Raw genomic sequence first — 17,603 nt, 5'->3', positions numbered from 1 at the left:
TCCAGTCGACCTGGCTTGCTCTGGTTGGCCCCGCTTGTGTACATGGTAGCTGTCTTCAGACGCACCAGAGGGCATCAGATCTCATAATGGATGGTTTTGAGCCACCATGTGGTTGCTGGGATTTGAACTCAGGACCTTCGGAAGAGCCATCTCTCCAGCCCCCATGTTAAACATTTTTAGATATACAGTTCAGTTTTAAATGTGTTGACATTGGTTCAACTGATCTTTAGAAACTTTTCATCTTGTGAAATTGAAACTCTGTTCTCATTGAAGAACCACTTCCCATTTCTCCTTCCCCCACATCCTAGCAAACATGAAGCTTTTGTTTTTATGAATTCCATTATTCTAGGAACCTCATATGAAATCATAAAGAGTTTTTCCTCTGGTGAATGACATACTTTTAGTATAATACTCTCAAGATTAATCCATGATGGATAAGATTTCATTGTGAGTACTTATCACATGCACTTGTTCATTCATCCATTGGAAGGCACCAGGTTGCTTTTACCTTTTGAAAAGAGTGTGTGTGCCCGAAAATGTGCACACAAATTTATATCTTAGAGCACATTAGATGGCTCAGTGGTAAGGGCACTTGCTGCCACAGCTGATGACTTGAGTTGAATTCACTAGCCCCGCTCGTTGGCCAGCCAGCCTGGTGAGTAAGTATACTGTCCAATCAGAGACTTCATCTCAACACCGTAGAACAGGAGGACTGACACCCAAGATTGTCTACTGACTTCTACCCCTATACACACACATAGATGAAAAAAATTCAATTAAAGAAGAAAAGGACTCATTCCTGTGCTTATCACCATTATTCTGTAAAGACTCACTTGTCCTGGCTATGAACACAAGCACTGCCACTGAAAAATGTATTCACATGTTTAAAATATAACATATATTGCATATAGCATGGCTATGTATTAGCAATATGCTGAAAATGGAGTATGCAGTTCACAGTGGTTGTCATTGTTGCTATTATTTCTGCTAATGTAAAGTATGGTCATTCTTTAGCCATACCTGCCCCCTTAAGCCCTCCGTTTCCCTAAATCATCATTTTCATATACTTTTTGGGGGCAATCTGATTTTGGTGGTATCTACACGTTTTCTTTAGTTAGGATAGTTCTGTGCTCTACCAACCCCATGAGAGCATACTTTACTAGACAGCTGCGCTCTGCAGGAGATGCCCAAACCCTCAGAGAATGTAAAGTACACTTGCCAGGGAACATGTTGGCAGAAGTGCCAACTGGACCCCCAAAAGGCCTTTTGCCCAGAACTAGAAAATATATTTACTGATACATCTCTCTAATGTTCAACCATAGTCCCTTTTATTCTTACAGACACAAGTGTAGAAGCATGTTGGGGAGCCCATGTGCTTTGCTCCCCACATCTCATGATAATAGGGCAACGGCACCTAGAGATGCTAACATCCTAGTCACAAACCTGTGACTGTTTCTCTGCGTGCTAAAATATACAGGTGATGCAGGGAATCTTATTTTAAGGTCCTGGGGTCAGGACCTTGAACTATTTGGGTGTACTCAGTATAACCACAAAGGTTCTTGCAAGAGAAGGTCAGGGAGAGTTCAACATGTGCTACTGGCTTTCAAGGTAAAAGCTAGGAGCCAAGATCTGTAGGTGGCCTCTTGAATTATCTCTAGTGTTGGGAACAAGCAAAAGAAATTTAATCTAAGCACTACTATTTACTTTTCATACCCCATTTAATCACAGGGAGAAATTAAATTCAAGGTCCCAGGCCCTAGGGGAGCTTCCCAATAGCTGGACAGCTTCTATTGTGAGGAAAAAGTCGTCTGAGTGAGTCCAGACATCTCGTGGACAACTTCTCCATCTTGCTAGTACAGTCAAACCAGATCATGTTCCCAGGCCCAGGGACCAACTCCTATCCTGACTGATGGAAATTCCCTTGTTCAACTCTTTATGTCAAAATAGGATTGGAAAATGCTAAACCTCGCTAGCCCCTAGCTCTATGGTTTTATCCCTTAAATATGATGTGCACTGTCCCTTCAGGGTCACAGTTAAGCTTCTGAGTCTGTTCTCCAGCTCTGACCAATCAGTAGTGGCTTGATTACAATACATTTTTGTCATCTGCATTGGACTGGTGTTTGAGTTATGTGGGATACATGTTGGATTTAAGTGGACCCACAACACTCAGAGCCCCAGAATGAACAAAGCCCAGCTGATAATTTCATTTTAACCCAGACACAGCTGTGTGGACTTCTGACCTCCAGAACTGTACAACAGCAAATGTGTGCTGGTTTGTGCTACTAAATTCAAAGAATCCACAGGAATGACACATTTCCTTAGTGACTTTGCGCTCTCTCTCTCTCTCTCTCTCTCTCTCTCTCTCTCTCTCTCTCTCTCTCTCTCCCTCTCTCTCTCTCTCGCTTTACATTTTCAAGCTCGTTCCTCTTTTTAGCCCTAAATCAATCCTCCAAGTTAATTCACATAATTAGGATAGCTTATAATAGGAGAACTCTGTTACTCTTGTTCATCCATCTTATTTAGCTCTTTGTAAACTTTACATTCAATGTCCCACTGAAGATATTTCATGCATTACAGACCTATGGTGCCTCTGAATATCCCTCAGTTAGTGCTGTCTGTCCTGTAGCCACCTATCCAGTCACCCTATAATAAAGATTTATAAGAGGCTATTTTGTGCCAGCATTGAGGTAGGATTAGGATGAGGGGACACAGTGAAAAGTCTGTGCCTGTACGTAGACCACAGATGTTTGATTTGTGTATATTTATGTGTGCTTCTACATGTTCATGTGCAAATACATGTGTGTGCACATATGTGTGGAAGCCAGAAATCAATGTTGGATGTCTTCCTCAATTAGTCTTCATATTTTTTGAGACCCTCTCTTACTAAACCTAGAGGTTGCTGCTTAAACCTATAGTGGCTGGCCAGAAAGTCCCAGGAAGCCTCTTTCCATCCTTTCCATGCTGTGATTACAGGCTTGTATTGTCACTTTTTAAAATGTTTTCATGGGTACTAGGAATCAAACTCGGGTCTTTATACGGCCATCTCCCCAGCCCTAAATATTAGGATTTATGGCTAGAGAACAGTAAGCACTTATCTTTTCTTCATATAAATGTCTCACAGTTTATTACTTTTAAGGAAAGAATTAGAGCACAAGATCCATCTTTAAAAAGCAAAGGGAAGGAGATGCACCCTGGTTCTATCTGACGTTCTAGTTTGCATTCAGATCTAGGCAAGAGTTAAAAGAGTAATGTGATAGATAAGCACAGATGAAAACCAGCACAGCCCAGAGCCTCTTTGCTTAGGAAAAATACACTCCCTCTGTCCTCTCCAGCCCTGGCCCTGTCTGCCTCTGATGCAGAGAGCTAAGGGTCTAAATGAAACCTGTTGGAGGTTCCAATTAAATCTTTGTGGACAAAGATTTAACGCATACACACACACACACACACACACACACACACACACACACACACACACACACACACACACTGTCCTTAGATAACAGGCAGCAATAAATCCATCAGCACATCCACTTTCAGAGAACAGAGTCTCCGCTGTCTTGCCAACAGCTGCCAGTTCCTCTCGGAGTGCCTCACATCAAGACGAGCTGTAAGGTAAGATTTGTCTTCTCTTTCTGGACGAGTTTAATTCTGCCTTAAAATTTCTCTTTCTTGTTAGGGGGTTTTGACTGTTGAGTTTACTGTGAATGGCTTGACAGATTTCTTGTTCCATTTTTGTTGTTTTATTTTATGTTTATTTTGTTTGTTGTATGTTCATTGTGTCATGTTTACATTGTCTTATTTTTCGTTTAGTCTAACTCTACTTTTTTTTTACTCTGTTTAACAACTTTTCATTTTTGTTGCTTTCTTTTTAGTCATATCTTACTTTGATTTTTATGTGTCTTAAGTAAGTTTGTAGTTTGAAATTTCTTATTATACAAAGAAAGGGAGGGTTTCAGATCACTTATATGTGATTCCTGGTTCAGAGCTATCCAGGAATTTGGTTCACTTGAGAGCTTACTCCTTGAACTATAGCATGGAGGATATTCTTCTGGACCTGGGCTTAGACGATACTAGCTTGGTGCCTGGAGACTTCTACCATTTGAGGCTGATGTTTAATCCTAGAGATAACCACTCAAAATTATTTACTGCTTGTATTATGAAACTGGCTCACCATAGAATTATTTGAAAATGATAAGCCAGGTAAAGAGTAAAGTCATGATTATAAGTCACCAGCACTTGAACGTGAGCCTAGTCTTAAAAATAAGCACACTTAAAAAAAAACTCTTTAAAAAATTTTAATTGCTTTTTTGGTGAATTTTATATCTCGTACCCCAATACCACTCATCTCCCTGTCCCCTCATACCTGCCCTCTACCCTGGCGACAACCACCCAACAAAGAAAAGAATCGTTGTCGAAGCTGTAGTGTATCACAGAAGCATACTTCATTTTTACATACACATGTCAGGCTATGAATACAGCACCATGTACATATCATATATTTTATGATACTAAACCACTTTAATGTTAAATGATTGGTATTTTTGGCACTGTAATAGAAGCCTCATAAAAATGAAATCCTCTGAGAAATTATGATTCTCTGAGGTTAGAAGAGCAACTGTGACATGATTGTAATGTATGATACAGGTTCCTAAACGTGAAACTACAGATAGAGAAGTCCACCAGGGAAACTCATTGTGAGAGTTAATAGCTTATTACACAGCAGTGCACCTCTCTGAACAGGGTTCTATAGCTTAGTTACAAAACCAAGAGCACTTCTAACATCGTACATCCGCAGAAATCATAGAGTGGAAATATACAAGTTATGAAGCTTGGGATCTTTAGCTCCATGTGACATCAATTGTGAGACCCAGGACAAATCTCTCTAGCTTCTGAGTCTTTGATTTTTTTTAAAAATTGTTTTGTTTTTGCTTAATGCTTATCAGTGGACAGATAGTGGGGCATGTATTTTTGCAAACTGTAGTTTTCTACACTAATATTTTTGAGTGGTGATAAACTTAAGACTTTTTTTTGCATAGTCATAAAAGTGCTTTTATTTGTATTTACTTTATTTTTGAGACCAGGTCTTGTGGTGTAGCTGTGACCTGGATCTCTATGTAGTACAGACAAGGCCCTAAACGTATGCTTCTCCTGACTTCACCTCCTAAGTGCTGGAATTATGGTGTGTACTGTCATGCCTGATTCAAGAAGTTGTCTTTTACAATAATATTTTAAAATAAAAACTATCTAAAACTTAGAATGGAAGAGAGAACAGATGCTCAGGAGATGTCTACCCTATTCAGATGAGAGACTGGTGTCTGACAGTTGAGAAACAAGAAGGCTGTTGTTCATCTGTAGAGTCTATTTAATGCAGTAGTTGTAATTTCAGACCTAAATCTCTGGACAGCAAAACTTCTCTGGAAGGCATTGTGGGAAATGGTGAATTATTGAGATTATATAAGAAATGAACAAAGAGGCAGGAAAAATTCAAACTCGTGTGCTACTTATAGCCCTTCATGCTTTTCATTTGAACAGTGAGCTTCACTACACCAGACAGACTTCCCTTTCTCTTGTAAAGGTGACAGAAGACCACATCTGTCAAGGGGCCTTCCTAAGCACCCGGAGGAGAAGGCCCCCCGCCATCCCAATACCTACCCAGCCCAGCCTCCTGCAGCCCTTGCCATGTTCCAGGTTGTTCTGGGTGCTCCTCAGCGGCTGCTGAAGGAAGGGAGGCAGTCCCGGAAGCTGGTGTTGGTGGTGGTGTTTGTGGCTCTACTCCTGGACAATATGCTGCTCACTGTGGTGGGTACGTGTGGGGCTTTTGTGCTGTGGGTGTGTCTGCTTTGGGTCACAGCAGGCATCATGGACCCTGTTTGATTCCATCAATGAGCAGAAACGTGTTAAGTTTTTTCATCTGGAAAAGGCATGGAGGTTGTTGAGGATTGGTGGGAATTGTAGGCTGAAGGGTCTGAAGGCTGTCAGACTTGAGACTAATGACTCCAGAGTTCTAAACAAAAACAAGTTCATAAGTACCAGTCAGGAAGAGAAGACCTAAGCCAGGATGTCATGTTTTCACCATTGTTTTCCATGGTCGTTGATGACTCTAGAGTCACCTGGGGCAGTGAGCTTTATTTTTCTGTGATGCTCTTCCAGCCTCTTCTTTGCAAACATAGGACATCCAAGTCCTTACCAAGCCCTGCCTCGTTTGCAGTTCATTGCCTCACATAATGTTCTGGCTAATATTTCATTAATTTTACATTACGTTACAGAAGTGCATAAGTTCTAGCATGTTGTCCCTCCTGCGTGAATATATGCTTTATAGAAGAGGCTTCTTATGACTTATTGACAATATAGTCAATCCTCATTTCTTGTGATTCAATAAGGTTATGATTAGAAAGCTCTCACAAACACTGACGTTGCAAATAACGGAATCTTTGCATTAAAGGGAAATATACATATACACATTCCACTCCTCCATAGAGATTATTAAGTCTTGACATCAATGCATCCTGGTAGGTTCTTTTCCAAAAGGCAGAACCTCTTTGTTGTACTTCAGCTGGAATGTGTACATTCTATCAGTGAATATGCATATATAAAGTATGTGCATTGGGTTACTCTATTTTTTCCCATTTTACCCCCATCTGTGAAAAATCATTACAGATTGTATCAAGCATTGATGCCCAGGTCATACACTATAGAAGTAACCAGTAAGGATGGAAATTAACCAGTAAGGATGACAAAAATTCATGAACACTAACTGAATAATGGATAGAATTTGGTCCTTTAGTGAATAGGAAGATTTGGGCGGTGTCATCTTCATTAGGCTTTAAATAATGTCACTTCCTTCTACATAAACTTGGACCTCAGAATAATTCCTTTGACTTAGTAATAGAAAAAGAATCTCTGTCCTTGACTTTCCTCACATTCTGCCATTGATTTTCAGTGCCCATTGTGCCCACCTTCCTGTATGCGACAGAGTTCAAAGACATCAACTCTTCTCTGCTTAGGGGTCCTTCTGTAAGCTCCCAGCAAGCTCTCACCTCTCCTGCCTTCTCTACCACCTTCTCCTTCTTTGACAACACCACCATGACTGTAGAAGAGCATGTACCCTTTCGTGTAGCATGGACAAATGGTACCATCCCTCCTCCAGTCACCGAAGCTGGCTCAGTACCTAAAAACAACTGCTTGCAAGGGATAGAGTTCTTGGAAGAAGAAAACGTCCGGATTGGGATTCTATTTGCTTCAAAGGCTTTGATGCAACTTCTGGTTAACCCATTTGTAGGACCTCTTACGAACAGGTAACTCAGTAGCTACACTTTCTGTCTTAGTCACTGCTCTATTGCTGTGAAGAGACACTATGACAAAACATTTAAATTTGGGACTTGCTTACAGTTTCAGAAGGTTAGTACAGTATCATCATGGCAGGAAGTGTGACAGCATGCTTATTGGTACTGGATCAGTGACTGAAAACTACATCCTGATCGATAAGCAGAGAGGGAAAGAATGACTCTGGAGTTGGCATGGAGTTTTGAAACCTCAAAGTCCACCCCCTAGTGACATACTTGCTCCAATAAAGCCACACCTCTTAATCCTTCTAATCCTTTCAAAGTGCCACTCCCTGGTAACTAAGTGTTGAAATATATGAGCCTGTGGAGGCAATTCTTATTCAAACACCAAAATGTCCCATCCACAAAGTACAGACTCAGGCTTAGTACAGAGGCCCAGGCTTCACATAGGTCAGTGGTTACATAGTTCAGTGGTTCTCAACCTTCCTAATGCTATAACACTTTAATATAGTTCCTCCTGTTGTAGTGATCCCCAACGGTAAAGTTATTTTCGTGGCTACTTTGTAACTGTAATTTTGTTACTGTTATGAATTGTAATGTAAATATGTGATATGTGACCTCTGTGAAAGGGTCACTCATCCTCTAAAGGGTTGTGACCCATGGATCGAAAACCACTGATACTGGTGGTTAGAAGAGAAAGGAAGGAAGGCTCTGGTACCCTTGGGAGACAGCAGTGTGGAAACTTGTTATCCTAGAGGATAACAGGTTATAGGTGAAATGTTACAGGCTTCACATTTTCTTAGTGATGTGAGTATTGATGCTGAGAACAGAAGCAGTGAACAGCTGGCAGTTGGTGAGCACACCTTGTGTGGGATCCCGGAGAGCACGGGGCGGACTGAATGCAGTGGGGTGCCAGAGAGCACGGGGCGGACTGAATGCAGTGGGGTGCCAGAGAGCACGGGGCGGACTGAATGCAGTGTGAAGGAAGCTCTGGCTTCCGGGAAATCTTGTCTAGGGTGAGCCGGAGGTTTTGATAGATGCCTTTTCTGGGAAGAATACTTTGGGCCTTGTCTGTGGGTAGGCCCAAACATTTGCATGTTTGTTTATTTATGACATGGATTCACATATTAAAAGCATGCTTTCACATTAACCCCATCTTTACTGTCCAACTATATGAATACCTGCTTTAATGCTCTCTTTCTTTGTTCACTTCCGTTTTAGGATTGGCTATCACATCCCCATGTTTGTTGGCTTTATGATCATGTTTCTCTCCACACTAAGTAAGTCATTTGCTTTCCTTCACTAAGCATCTTTGAGTCTATCATGTAAATGTAGTGTCAGAGCGGGATTTAGTTACCCAGAGAACAAGCTAGCTGAGATGTTGAGGGACTGAGATAGTGACAGGAACCACATCCTCTAATTGCAATCATTCTCATCTCCTAGAGGAGAACAGATTCTTAATTCAGTGAAAATCACGAGGGCTGTGTAGAGATATGTACATTGACTTGGGGAGGTAGGGTTGTGTGTGTGCGTGCGTGTGTGTGTGTGTGTGTGTGTGTGTGCGCACGACTGTGTGTGTAAACATGTGTGTGTAACTAATCTCTTGAGCAAGCTTACTGCAAGCCTTCCATTTTTTTAAGAGATAGTATTTTGTTGGTATGCAAAGGGTGACTAACAACAAAAATGGATGTTGGATCATAGTAACTAGAAAAGTCCCAAAAGCCTGGTGTTTTCCAGCTAAGGTCTTTAAAGGTCATACCTTAGGAAAGTAAATTTGCTACAGAAACCAGAAAGTAAATGACAAATCTCCTCCAGTATCAGCTTGATGTTACTAATAAAATGGAGGTGGAATCAATACAGCGAGGTGAATGAGCTTGATGTTTGAGCCTGAGTATTGCACAGGGGAAGCCCTCGGGGAAGCCCACTTTAGGGGCTCAGTGTAGGGAAGGCACCTGTGGACCCACCATTGGTTCCTCTGCTGATTCTCTGCTGCAGATCACACGGCTGCTCCCTTTGGATTGCTGAGTTCTCTATCACATATCTGCCCTCTCAGCTTTTCTTCCCTCCCAGAGTAGGACCTGACCCAATGCAAAGTTCAACAAGAAACAGTTGCATTTACGGACACAAGAGCTTGAGATGGGACTTTCTAGCTGACAACAGGAAGTACCCTTGCGAAATTATAACTGAATGAAAGAAAATGAAGTCACCAGGCTCTGATGTTAGTTCTAAACTTGGGGTCACAGAGAAGGTCCTCATCAAACTCTGTGTGACACTAAACAAAACTAAAACCAGTTAATGAAGGCAAGGAATTTATGGGAGGTGGAAGGACTGGTTGGATTGGGAGAGAAATGGGAGAGGGTGATAGGTGGGAACCAGAGTATACAAGTATGAAGTTGTAGAAGATAAAAATTTACTAATAAGAAAAGAAAATTAGGAAGTTCAGATTAGCAATGTTCATTCGTCTTCCATAAGTTCAGCTTGTGTTAGAGAGCAAATTAAGATCATAGTCATCCAATGTGACTTAGTAATTCATTAAAAAAATTTCTAGAACACATATAAAGAGTAAAATATAATCCATGTGTGGAGAGGAGGTGATTGCCTTGGGAGTTGCAACCATACCCTGCAAAATAAGACCACAAAGTGTACCTGCAACCCAAGCTATTTAGCATAAAATTCTTACCCACTCCTCTGCCAAGAAACAGGAGATTAAAGGCTTTTCCATTTACCTCACTGTGTGAGAGATAACAATTATGGTTTCTATGATGTCACTAGTGTTGTTCTATTGAGTTAGCCTAATTCTCTACAAAAGAAAATATATTTGGGCATTAGGATAGCCTGTGTAAGCCTTAAGGTTTGAATAAAATAATGAGCAAGAACTGGGTGTGCTGGCACAGGCCTATAATCCTAGCACTTAGGAGCTAGAAGCAGGGATTAGAAGGTCATTGTTAGCCTTGGCTCTTAGTGAGCCCAGGGCTAGCCCACACTATAAGGGGCCCTGTCTCAAAAAAGCAAAATAACCAAGAAGAGGTTGCTTATGCCCATCACTCCTCTCTGGAGCCCCTCTCTGAGAATCACTACTGTAACAAATAATGACCCATATTAACTTAGAAAAAAGAAAAAGAAAATAATTGTTTTTTTCTGATAGTGGGACCAACTGACCTGACTTTTCCACAATTGAGGTTTTGTACAATGTGAATTTCAGTTCTGAAGCTAAAAAAGTTTCAGGTAATGCAAGACATATTGGCCACTCCATTGTTTAAGGACATAAAAGTGGTGGGATTTGAGCTTACTAGATATTAGAAAGTTCAAGAATGGGCATTTCATTTATTTCAAAAAATAAAAATAAAAAAATATTTAAACAAGGAGGGATCAAGAATGTGTGTGTTTGGGAGACAATGAGGAGTGGGGTGCCACCATGTTGGGCTTCATTCAGCTAAGCTCATAAAACACAACCAGCGACACCTATAATGAGTGGCCAGGAAGATTAAGTTTGTCTGGTTTAGAGATCTTGAGAAGGTTTTATTTTTCCCCTCTGGAGATATTGTTTGGGAGTTGAGGATGAGGGCTGTCTGGGTCTATCACACAACCTCCACACCCTGTAATTTAGTTTGAGACAGAACTCTCTAGTTTGCCTCTCAGTTTTGTTGTTAGTCACTAGTAGGTGGTGTGTCTTCAAGACCGTGAGTTGCATGTGCCTTTTCTTTTTCACATCTGCCACCAGTCCAGCAGAGCAGCACAGTCAATGTCATTCAATAAATCCCAACTGCTACATTTAAATGCTAATTCTTTAAAAAATTTTAAATTTATTTATCTTTATGTGCATTGGTATTTTGCTTACAAGTATTTCTGTGTGAAGGCGTCAGATCCCCTAGAACTGGAGTTAGACTGTTGTAAGCTGCCATGTGGGTGGTGGAAATTGAAAGTGAGTCCTCTGGAAGAACAGCCAATGTTCTTAACTGCGGAGCCATCTTCCCAGCCCCTAAATATGTTAATTCTATGAAATGACGGGTTTCATCTCATCATGTATGCTTAAGGTCTATGTAATAGTGACTCATCTCTGCTCGGAATGACATCCTCCATGAAATCTGAGTCAGCTTGCTAACAGAGCTGACCTCCTCCTCTAGTTTCTCCTCCTCCTTCCCCTCCTCCCCCTGTTGTTTGTATTCTTAAAGGAATTCTTGATCTATTTATTTATTTATTTATTTATTTATTTATTTATTTATTGTATGCATGCCACAGAGCACATTAAGGTAAGAGGACAGCTCACAGGAGTTGGTTCTCTCCCACCATGTAGTCCCAGGATTGCACTCATGCTGCAGGCTTCCAGGGATTGCACTCATGCTGCAGGCTTGGCAGCAAGCACTGTCACCTACTGAGCTCTCTCTCTGGCCTAAAAAAAATCATTCTTTTAAAAAATGGTTTTATTCATATCCTATTTTGTTTTCTGTTGTTGTGATATAATGTTTTTTTTTTCCAAAAGGAACTTTGTGAATAAAAGGGTTTGTTTAGCTTACAGAGTATATAGTCCATGATTGGGAAAAGTTGAGGCAGGAACCCAGAGGCAGAAACTGATGCAGAGGATATTAAAAAATGATGCTTACTAGCTTGCTCCTAATAACTTGCTTAGCTACCTTTCTTGTACCATCCTGGACCATCTGCCTAGGAACCTTGCCCATGTTGGGCTGGGTCCTCCTGTATTGTTTAATAATTAAGAAAATGGCTCATAGACGTGGTCACAGGCCAATCTGGTCTAGGCAATTCCTCAACTGAGGTCATCTCTTCCCAGATAACTGGGCTAGGTTAAGTTGATCACCAATATAACTGTGACAATTAATGTAATTAACCTAGTATCTAACAATGGGTTTTGTTACGAGTTTCATGCATGATATTATGTATTTTTGACCATGGTCATCTTCCTTCCTAATTACCCTCTTTTATCCACCCTCACTCTCACTGATACTTCCTCTTCCCAAGGAATCCCCCTGCTACCCTTGAACTAGGGTTACTTACAGATGGGTGAATGGGAGGCGATTTACAGGAGCCCAAACAGCCTACTAATATCTAAGGAACCCCTCTTTCTTTCTTAGTGTTTGCTTTCTCTGGCACCTATGCCCTGCTATTTGTGGCCCGAACTCTCCAAGGCATTGGATCTTCATTTTCATCTGTTGCAGGTAATAGTGTAACACACACATGCACACACACCCACACCCACACCCACACACACTCACTCCCCTCTTACCACTACTTTTACCACTACTTTAGGTACTATATAGAATTTACATGAAGAGAGTAAGGAGAATGCCATCGATGGAGGTAGCCATTGTGATCCAGGAATGAACTGATTGTAGACTTCTGGGCAGGGCCCATAAATTTCTGGCTTAGATTAACTTCTGATGTTACTCAGGTGCAGCCAGCTCAAGTAAGAATAAGCCAAAGCTCAGGGTTTTATCTACTGCCTCTCCATGGCCCTTCCTTTGCATTGCTTTTAATTTAATAGGGATTATGTCATTAATGTCACTGGAGTTTTCTAAGTATTGATAAACAAAAATGTCACAGTATCCCAGGAGGCTGCTGTGTTATGCCACTCACACAGCTGAATGGCCTGATGGTCTGTCTACTTGCCAGATATTGCCAGTCCATGCTCTCTCCCGTGTACCTAGTGTTTTCACATTCCTCTTTGAGCACCATACTGAATACAGTTGTCCACTCATATGTCTTCCTTTCTCTGACCTCCTGGTCTGTGACCTCCTCATGCAAGGGAGGTGTGTAAGGGAATGATAAAACCCTATGAAACATGAAATAACTAGACAATAGTATTATTATACTACCCTTCCTTGAAGGCTTCTCATTTTTAACAATATTAACAACGTCAGCACCAAAGTAACAAGCTGTATGTAGGGGAGCACGGAGAGGCAACTGTGGAGATCGGTATTTGTGATATACCATGAGCTAAGTCTTATAAAATCCCTCAAATGAAATATCCAATAAAAACCATCACTCAAGATATTACCAAGGACTGTGGGAAGCGTTCAGTAACTTCCCATATGCCAACTCTAACTGTTATTTTCTATCCAGGACTTGGGATGCTGGCCAGTGTCTATACGGACAACTGTGAGAGAGGAAGAGCCATGGGAATTGCTTTGGGGGGCCTGGCTTTGGGACTTCTGGGTAAGTAGCAGCTAGACAAAGGCCTGAGCTCAGGAGATGAGGCATTGCACACTCTGCTCTCTGTAAAGATGGCTCCAGGAGGCAGGTACTTCCTGTGGTGGAAGACAAGTGTTTTCTGTGCCTCCCTGGCCCCCAACTGTGTTCACTCCTTCAGAACTATCACTAGGGAAAGGTGACATTTCTTTCTCCATAAGAAGTTACAAAATGCAGGAGGACCTGGGGCCATCCTGAAGGCCAATCTGTCCGAGAGAGTGAATGTGCTCACATTAGTGACCACTGCCCCCATCACCTCTACTTTCATACAAGGCTGGTGCTTTCCACAGGAGAGCTGGTCTTTTGCCAGAGTCCCTGCTGATTTCACAGAAGTAATCTCTTTTAATCCTCATTACCAATTTGTGAAGGATAAATGGTTGTCCCCAGGGAAAGATAAGAATAAGAGTTTAGGAGCTATCAAAAGTAATTTGAGAGCCAAGAATAAAGACTCAGATTTTCTATACTCAGAAGCCCCATCTCCAAACAACAGACTTATGTTTTCCTTGACTTCATGTTAACTAATTGAACAAGCTTTCCTTTTGCTGAGCACTCTCCAAGGCCAAGCACATTGCTGGCACAGATGGCATGGAGATTACAGCTTTCAAGGATGTTTTGCACTCAGGGAGTTTACAAGATTGCTGAGGGAGGCCCCAAGTCTCTTTCTTCTCTGACCTGTGCCCTCCCAGCCACCAATGTAGAAAAGAAAGGGAAGAAAGCCTTGTTCTTTGTTAGTAGCTATATTGATATCCACCATCCGATGTGTGTCATATCAGACTACCTCATCACAGTCACTATTGGAAGAATGAGCATATTTCATCCCTTAGAGCCCCTTCAAGGTCAGCTTTTTCCTCTTTCTTGGTTAGAACATGGCACTAGCCTCCTACTGGTTCTCTTTCACACCCTCTCCTTCCTTCATGGTACATACCACCCAAAGAATCTTTTTAGAGCCTACAACAGGTGGTGTTTCTTCTCTGCTAAAAAGTATCATGTTTCTCAATAATCAACAAGGCCCAGTAGATGCCTCATCTGGACATCTAGAGCCCTTGATTAATGTTGCCTCAACCATTTTAATCTCCACATTTCCCCTCAAAATACTCATGTTCCATTCACATCAGCCTTCACCCACTTTTAGACACTTCAGACCTGCTCCTTCACATTGTCCCAGGTGCAATAGACATGGCAAAGCGTTTGCGACCACATGGCCATCCTGAATCAGTTCACTAGTGTAACAGTATTTTGTGCACAAGACCATTTACTGCTGAGTATTTTGCCACATTTCAATGACTTGTCATATCACCTCCCTGCCCCTGCCCTACTAAATTGTATTTACTAGAAAGGTCTTTGTCCTTGAGGACAGAGACTGAATATCCTTGACCCCTTAGACCCCAGCCTCAGTAAAGCTTAGTCCCCAAAGCCTTCAGCAAAGGCTCAGCAGGTGATGTGGAAGGGTCTCACTGCAGGTGTCTGTGCTGCCTTTCCTTTTAGTGGGAGCACCTTTTGGAAGTGTGATGTATGAATTTGTGGGCAAGTCCTCACCATTCCTCATCTTGGCCTTCCTGGCACTTCTGGATGGAGGTAGGTCAATGCTGGTACCTCCAGACAGCTCAGCTCAGGTTGGAAGTGCATTATGCCATATTGTCTGCCTTGACATGCTTAGATGGGGCAAGGACTGCTCCATTCTAGGAAAAAAGAAAGAAACTGAGGAAGTCAAGGTGGTAGCTACGGGGCCATTAGTAGAATCCCAGATAACCAGTGAATAAACAGAGCTGTTCCCATTTCCCTTTTTTCTCAGTTCTCCAGTTTTGCATCCTATGGCCTTCAAAAGTGTCTCCTGAGGTAAGTGATCATGAAACTCCATCATTCTGGGATAAATAGCATGGCTGAGCCCAGGAGAAAGGAGAAGTCAGGAAAAGTGAACTCCAGATTTAGATTCCAGGCAGGCCTATACTTAGGGTAGCAAAGGAGTCTGCCTTGGTATTGGACAAAGATGGAAATATAGCTGTAGAAAGAACCGTTTCTCGAAAAAAAAAAAAAAAGCACCATTTTCTAAATGATGAAGAAGGTGACAGAGACCTCCCAACAACCTGCTCTAAGAGCATCCCCAGTTGAACACCATTCAGTCATAGTCAATAAATACCAGAGCTGGTGCTTATCTGACTCCAAGCAAAAGATGGCTGTATTATGAGGGGGATGGGCACAGTATCGAGGGAGGAGTTGCCCAGGGTGTAAGCACTGATTAGGGAGGTACTGGGGTGCAAGCATTTTTCCTGTGACAGAAGCAGTGGTTTCAGCTGGAGAAGGAAGGAATGTGTCTACCATTCCTGGGCCAGGTCCTCTCAGTATGGGTGAACTGCCTGAAGTCAAAGGAGAAGGGATTAGAACAACAGAGGTAGAGAAGAAATGGACACCATTGGGAAAGAAAGGGTGTGTCTGAGCTGGAGGAGAGTCTATATACAGAGAGCATGGAGGTAGGATCCTGTATAAAGCTGATAGAAAGGACATACTGTGGATATGGTACTGGGGCCTGAGGGGCAATGGGAAGACTAGAAAGAAGTTTCCCTTGAGATAGGAAGAAAAACTTAGAAAAAGAAACTAAAGCAGTGAAGAAAGACATCCAGAGACTGGATGTGTTCACCTCACTGTTTGCCTCTAAAAAGTGTCAGCAAAATAAGGCAAAAGACATGATTTTTCCAAGGACTAGGAAACCGAGTATGACCAAACCAGAGTCAGAGACCCAGTTTCCTGTAGCCCAGACTGGCTGTTAACTCACTATGCAGCAGAGGCAGAGGATGACCTTGAACTCCTGTCCTTCCTTCCTCTACCTCCTGAGCTCTAGGATAGCAGGGGCTACCAAAGTGCCGGATTCTGAAATGTCCTCTTTAAGCCAAGGACAAAGAAGAACTGAAGGAAAACAAAGAAGTCTCCAGAAGATGAAAATTTAAAATCCTGGAATTAATGATAGTTAAAAAGGCTGAAATAAGAAATGTATAGACAAAAATGAGAGCAATTGCCCTCATTAAACAGGGGAGAGAGTTCAAACAAGGCAGACTGTAGTGTCACAGGGAGAGGGTGGTGGTGAGGTGAGGGAAGAGGCGTGGGAATGGGCTGAATAACAAGGGTGACCAGGTGACCAGCCACGCGGCAAAAAGAATCCAGGAAGACTAGGAATCAAACGAGATTCAGAAGCTAAAAACAGGAAGAGAAGAGAAGAGAAGAGAAGAGAAGAGAAGAGAAGAGAAGAGAAGAGAAGAGAAGAGAAGAGAAGAGAAGAGAAGAGAAGAGAAGAGAGAAGGAAGCTATACCTAAAAGCAAAGCAAACCCAGGCCAGCAGAGTTAACCGAGATAAAGAGTGCAAAGGGGAGAATCAGCCCCACCCCCTAGACAGCAGCAGAGAGAAGGGTAGTGAGGAAAATCTTTAGAATGCAGCAGAACAAAGCAAGGCAGGCCAGTGCAGTTAGTGTGTGCTATGCAGCCCCAGGAGGAGTGGAGAAGAAAGGGTCAAAGGATAAGGAAGTGCCTCCACCCCCAGGACTTACCTCACAGTGGGAAAAGCTGCCACAGCACGGGCATTTGCAAGCCTTTGGACCTGCACTTTGCCCTCTACATTGTTTTCTTCTTTTCCTGGTTTACTTATTTATTCTTGATTCTTGTGAATCAGGGCCCCATACTGTAGATCTGTCTGGTATTGAACTCAATGCTAATCCTCCTGACTCAGCTTCCCCAAGTTGTAGGTTTATAGCCATGAGTGGGAACACTTAGTTCTCACTTGTTTTGTTTTTTTGTTTGTTTAACAGGGCTTAAAATTATTTCTTTTATTTTTGAGATTATAATATAGATAAATCATTTTCCCCTTCCCTTTCCTCCCTCTAAAGCCTGCCATATACCATTTCATTTCCTCTTCTTCTTCTTCTTCTTCTTCTTCTTCTTCTTCTTCTTCTTCTTCTTCTTCTTCTTCTTCTTCTTTTCTTTCTCTCTTCTTCTTCTTCTTCTTTTCTTTCTCTCTTCTTCTTCTTCTTTTCTTTCTCTCTTCTTCTTCTTCTTCTTCTTCTTCTTCTTCTTCTTCTTCTTCTTCTTCTTCTTCTTCTTCTCCTTCTCCTTCTCCTTCTCCTTCTCCTTCTC

General features: G+C 41.9%; 1 protein-coding gene across 1 annotated transcript in view; it reads left to right on the top strand.

Moving 5' to 3' along the window:
• The window catches only part of Slc18a1 (solute carrier family 18 member A1), a 50,368-nt gene that overhangs the window by 8,426 nt on the left and 24,339 nt on the right, over nt 1-17,603 (top strand). Inside the window, exons 2-9 of the mRNA XM_021171026.1 lie at nt 3,538-3,612; nt 5,533-5,803; nt 6,941-7,295; nt 8,505-8,563; nt 12,371-12,454; nt 13,359-13,451; nt 14,970-15,059; nt 15,277-15,320. Of these exons, the coding sequence (XP_021026685.1) occupies nt 5,680-5,803; nt 6,941-7,295; nt 8,505-8,563; nt 12,371-12,454; nt 13,359-13,451; nt 14,970-15,059; nt 15,277-15,320 (849 nt within the window). The 5' untranslated portion in view covers nt 3,538-3,612; nt 5,533-5,679. The remainder of the gene's footprint in view (nt 1-3,537; nt 3,613-5,532; nt 5,804-6,940; nt 7,296-8,504; nt 8,564-12,370; nt 12,455-13,358; nt 13,452-14,969; nt 15,060-15,276; nt 15,321-17,603) is intronic.

This window comes from Mus caroli, chromosome 8 (genome assembly GCF_900094665.2).
Source record: "Mus caroli chromosome 8, CAROLI_EIJ_v1.1, whole genome shotgun sequence".
Lineage (NCBI taxonomy): Eukaryota > Metazoa > Chordata > Mammalia > Rodentia > Muridae > Mus > Mus caroli.
The sequence above is the reverse complement of the archived record's forward strand: the minus strand, read 5'-3'. Positions and strand labels throughout refer to the sequence as shown.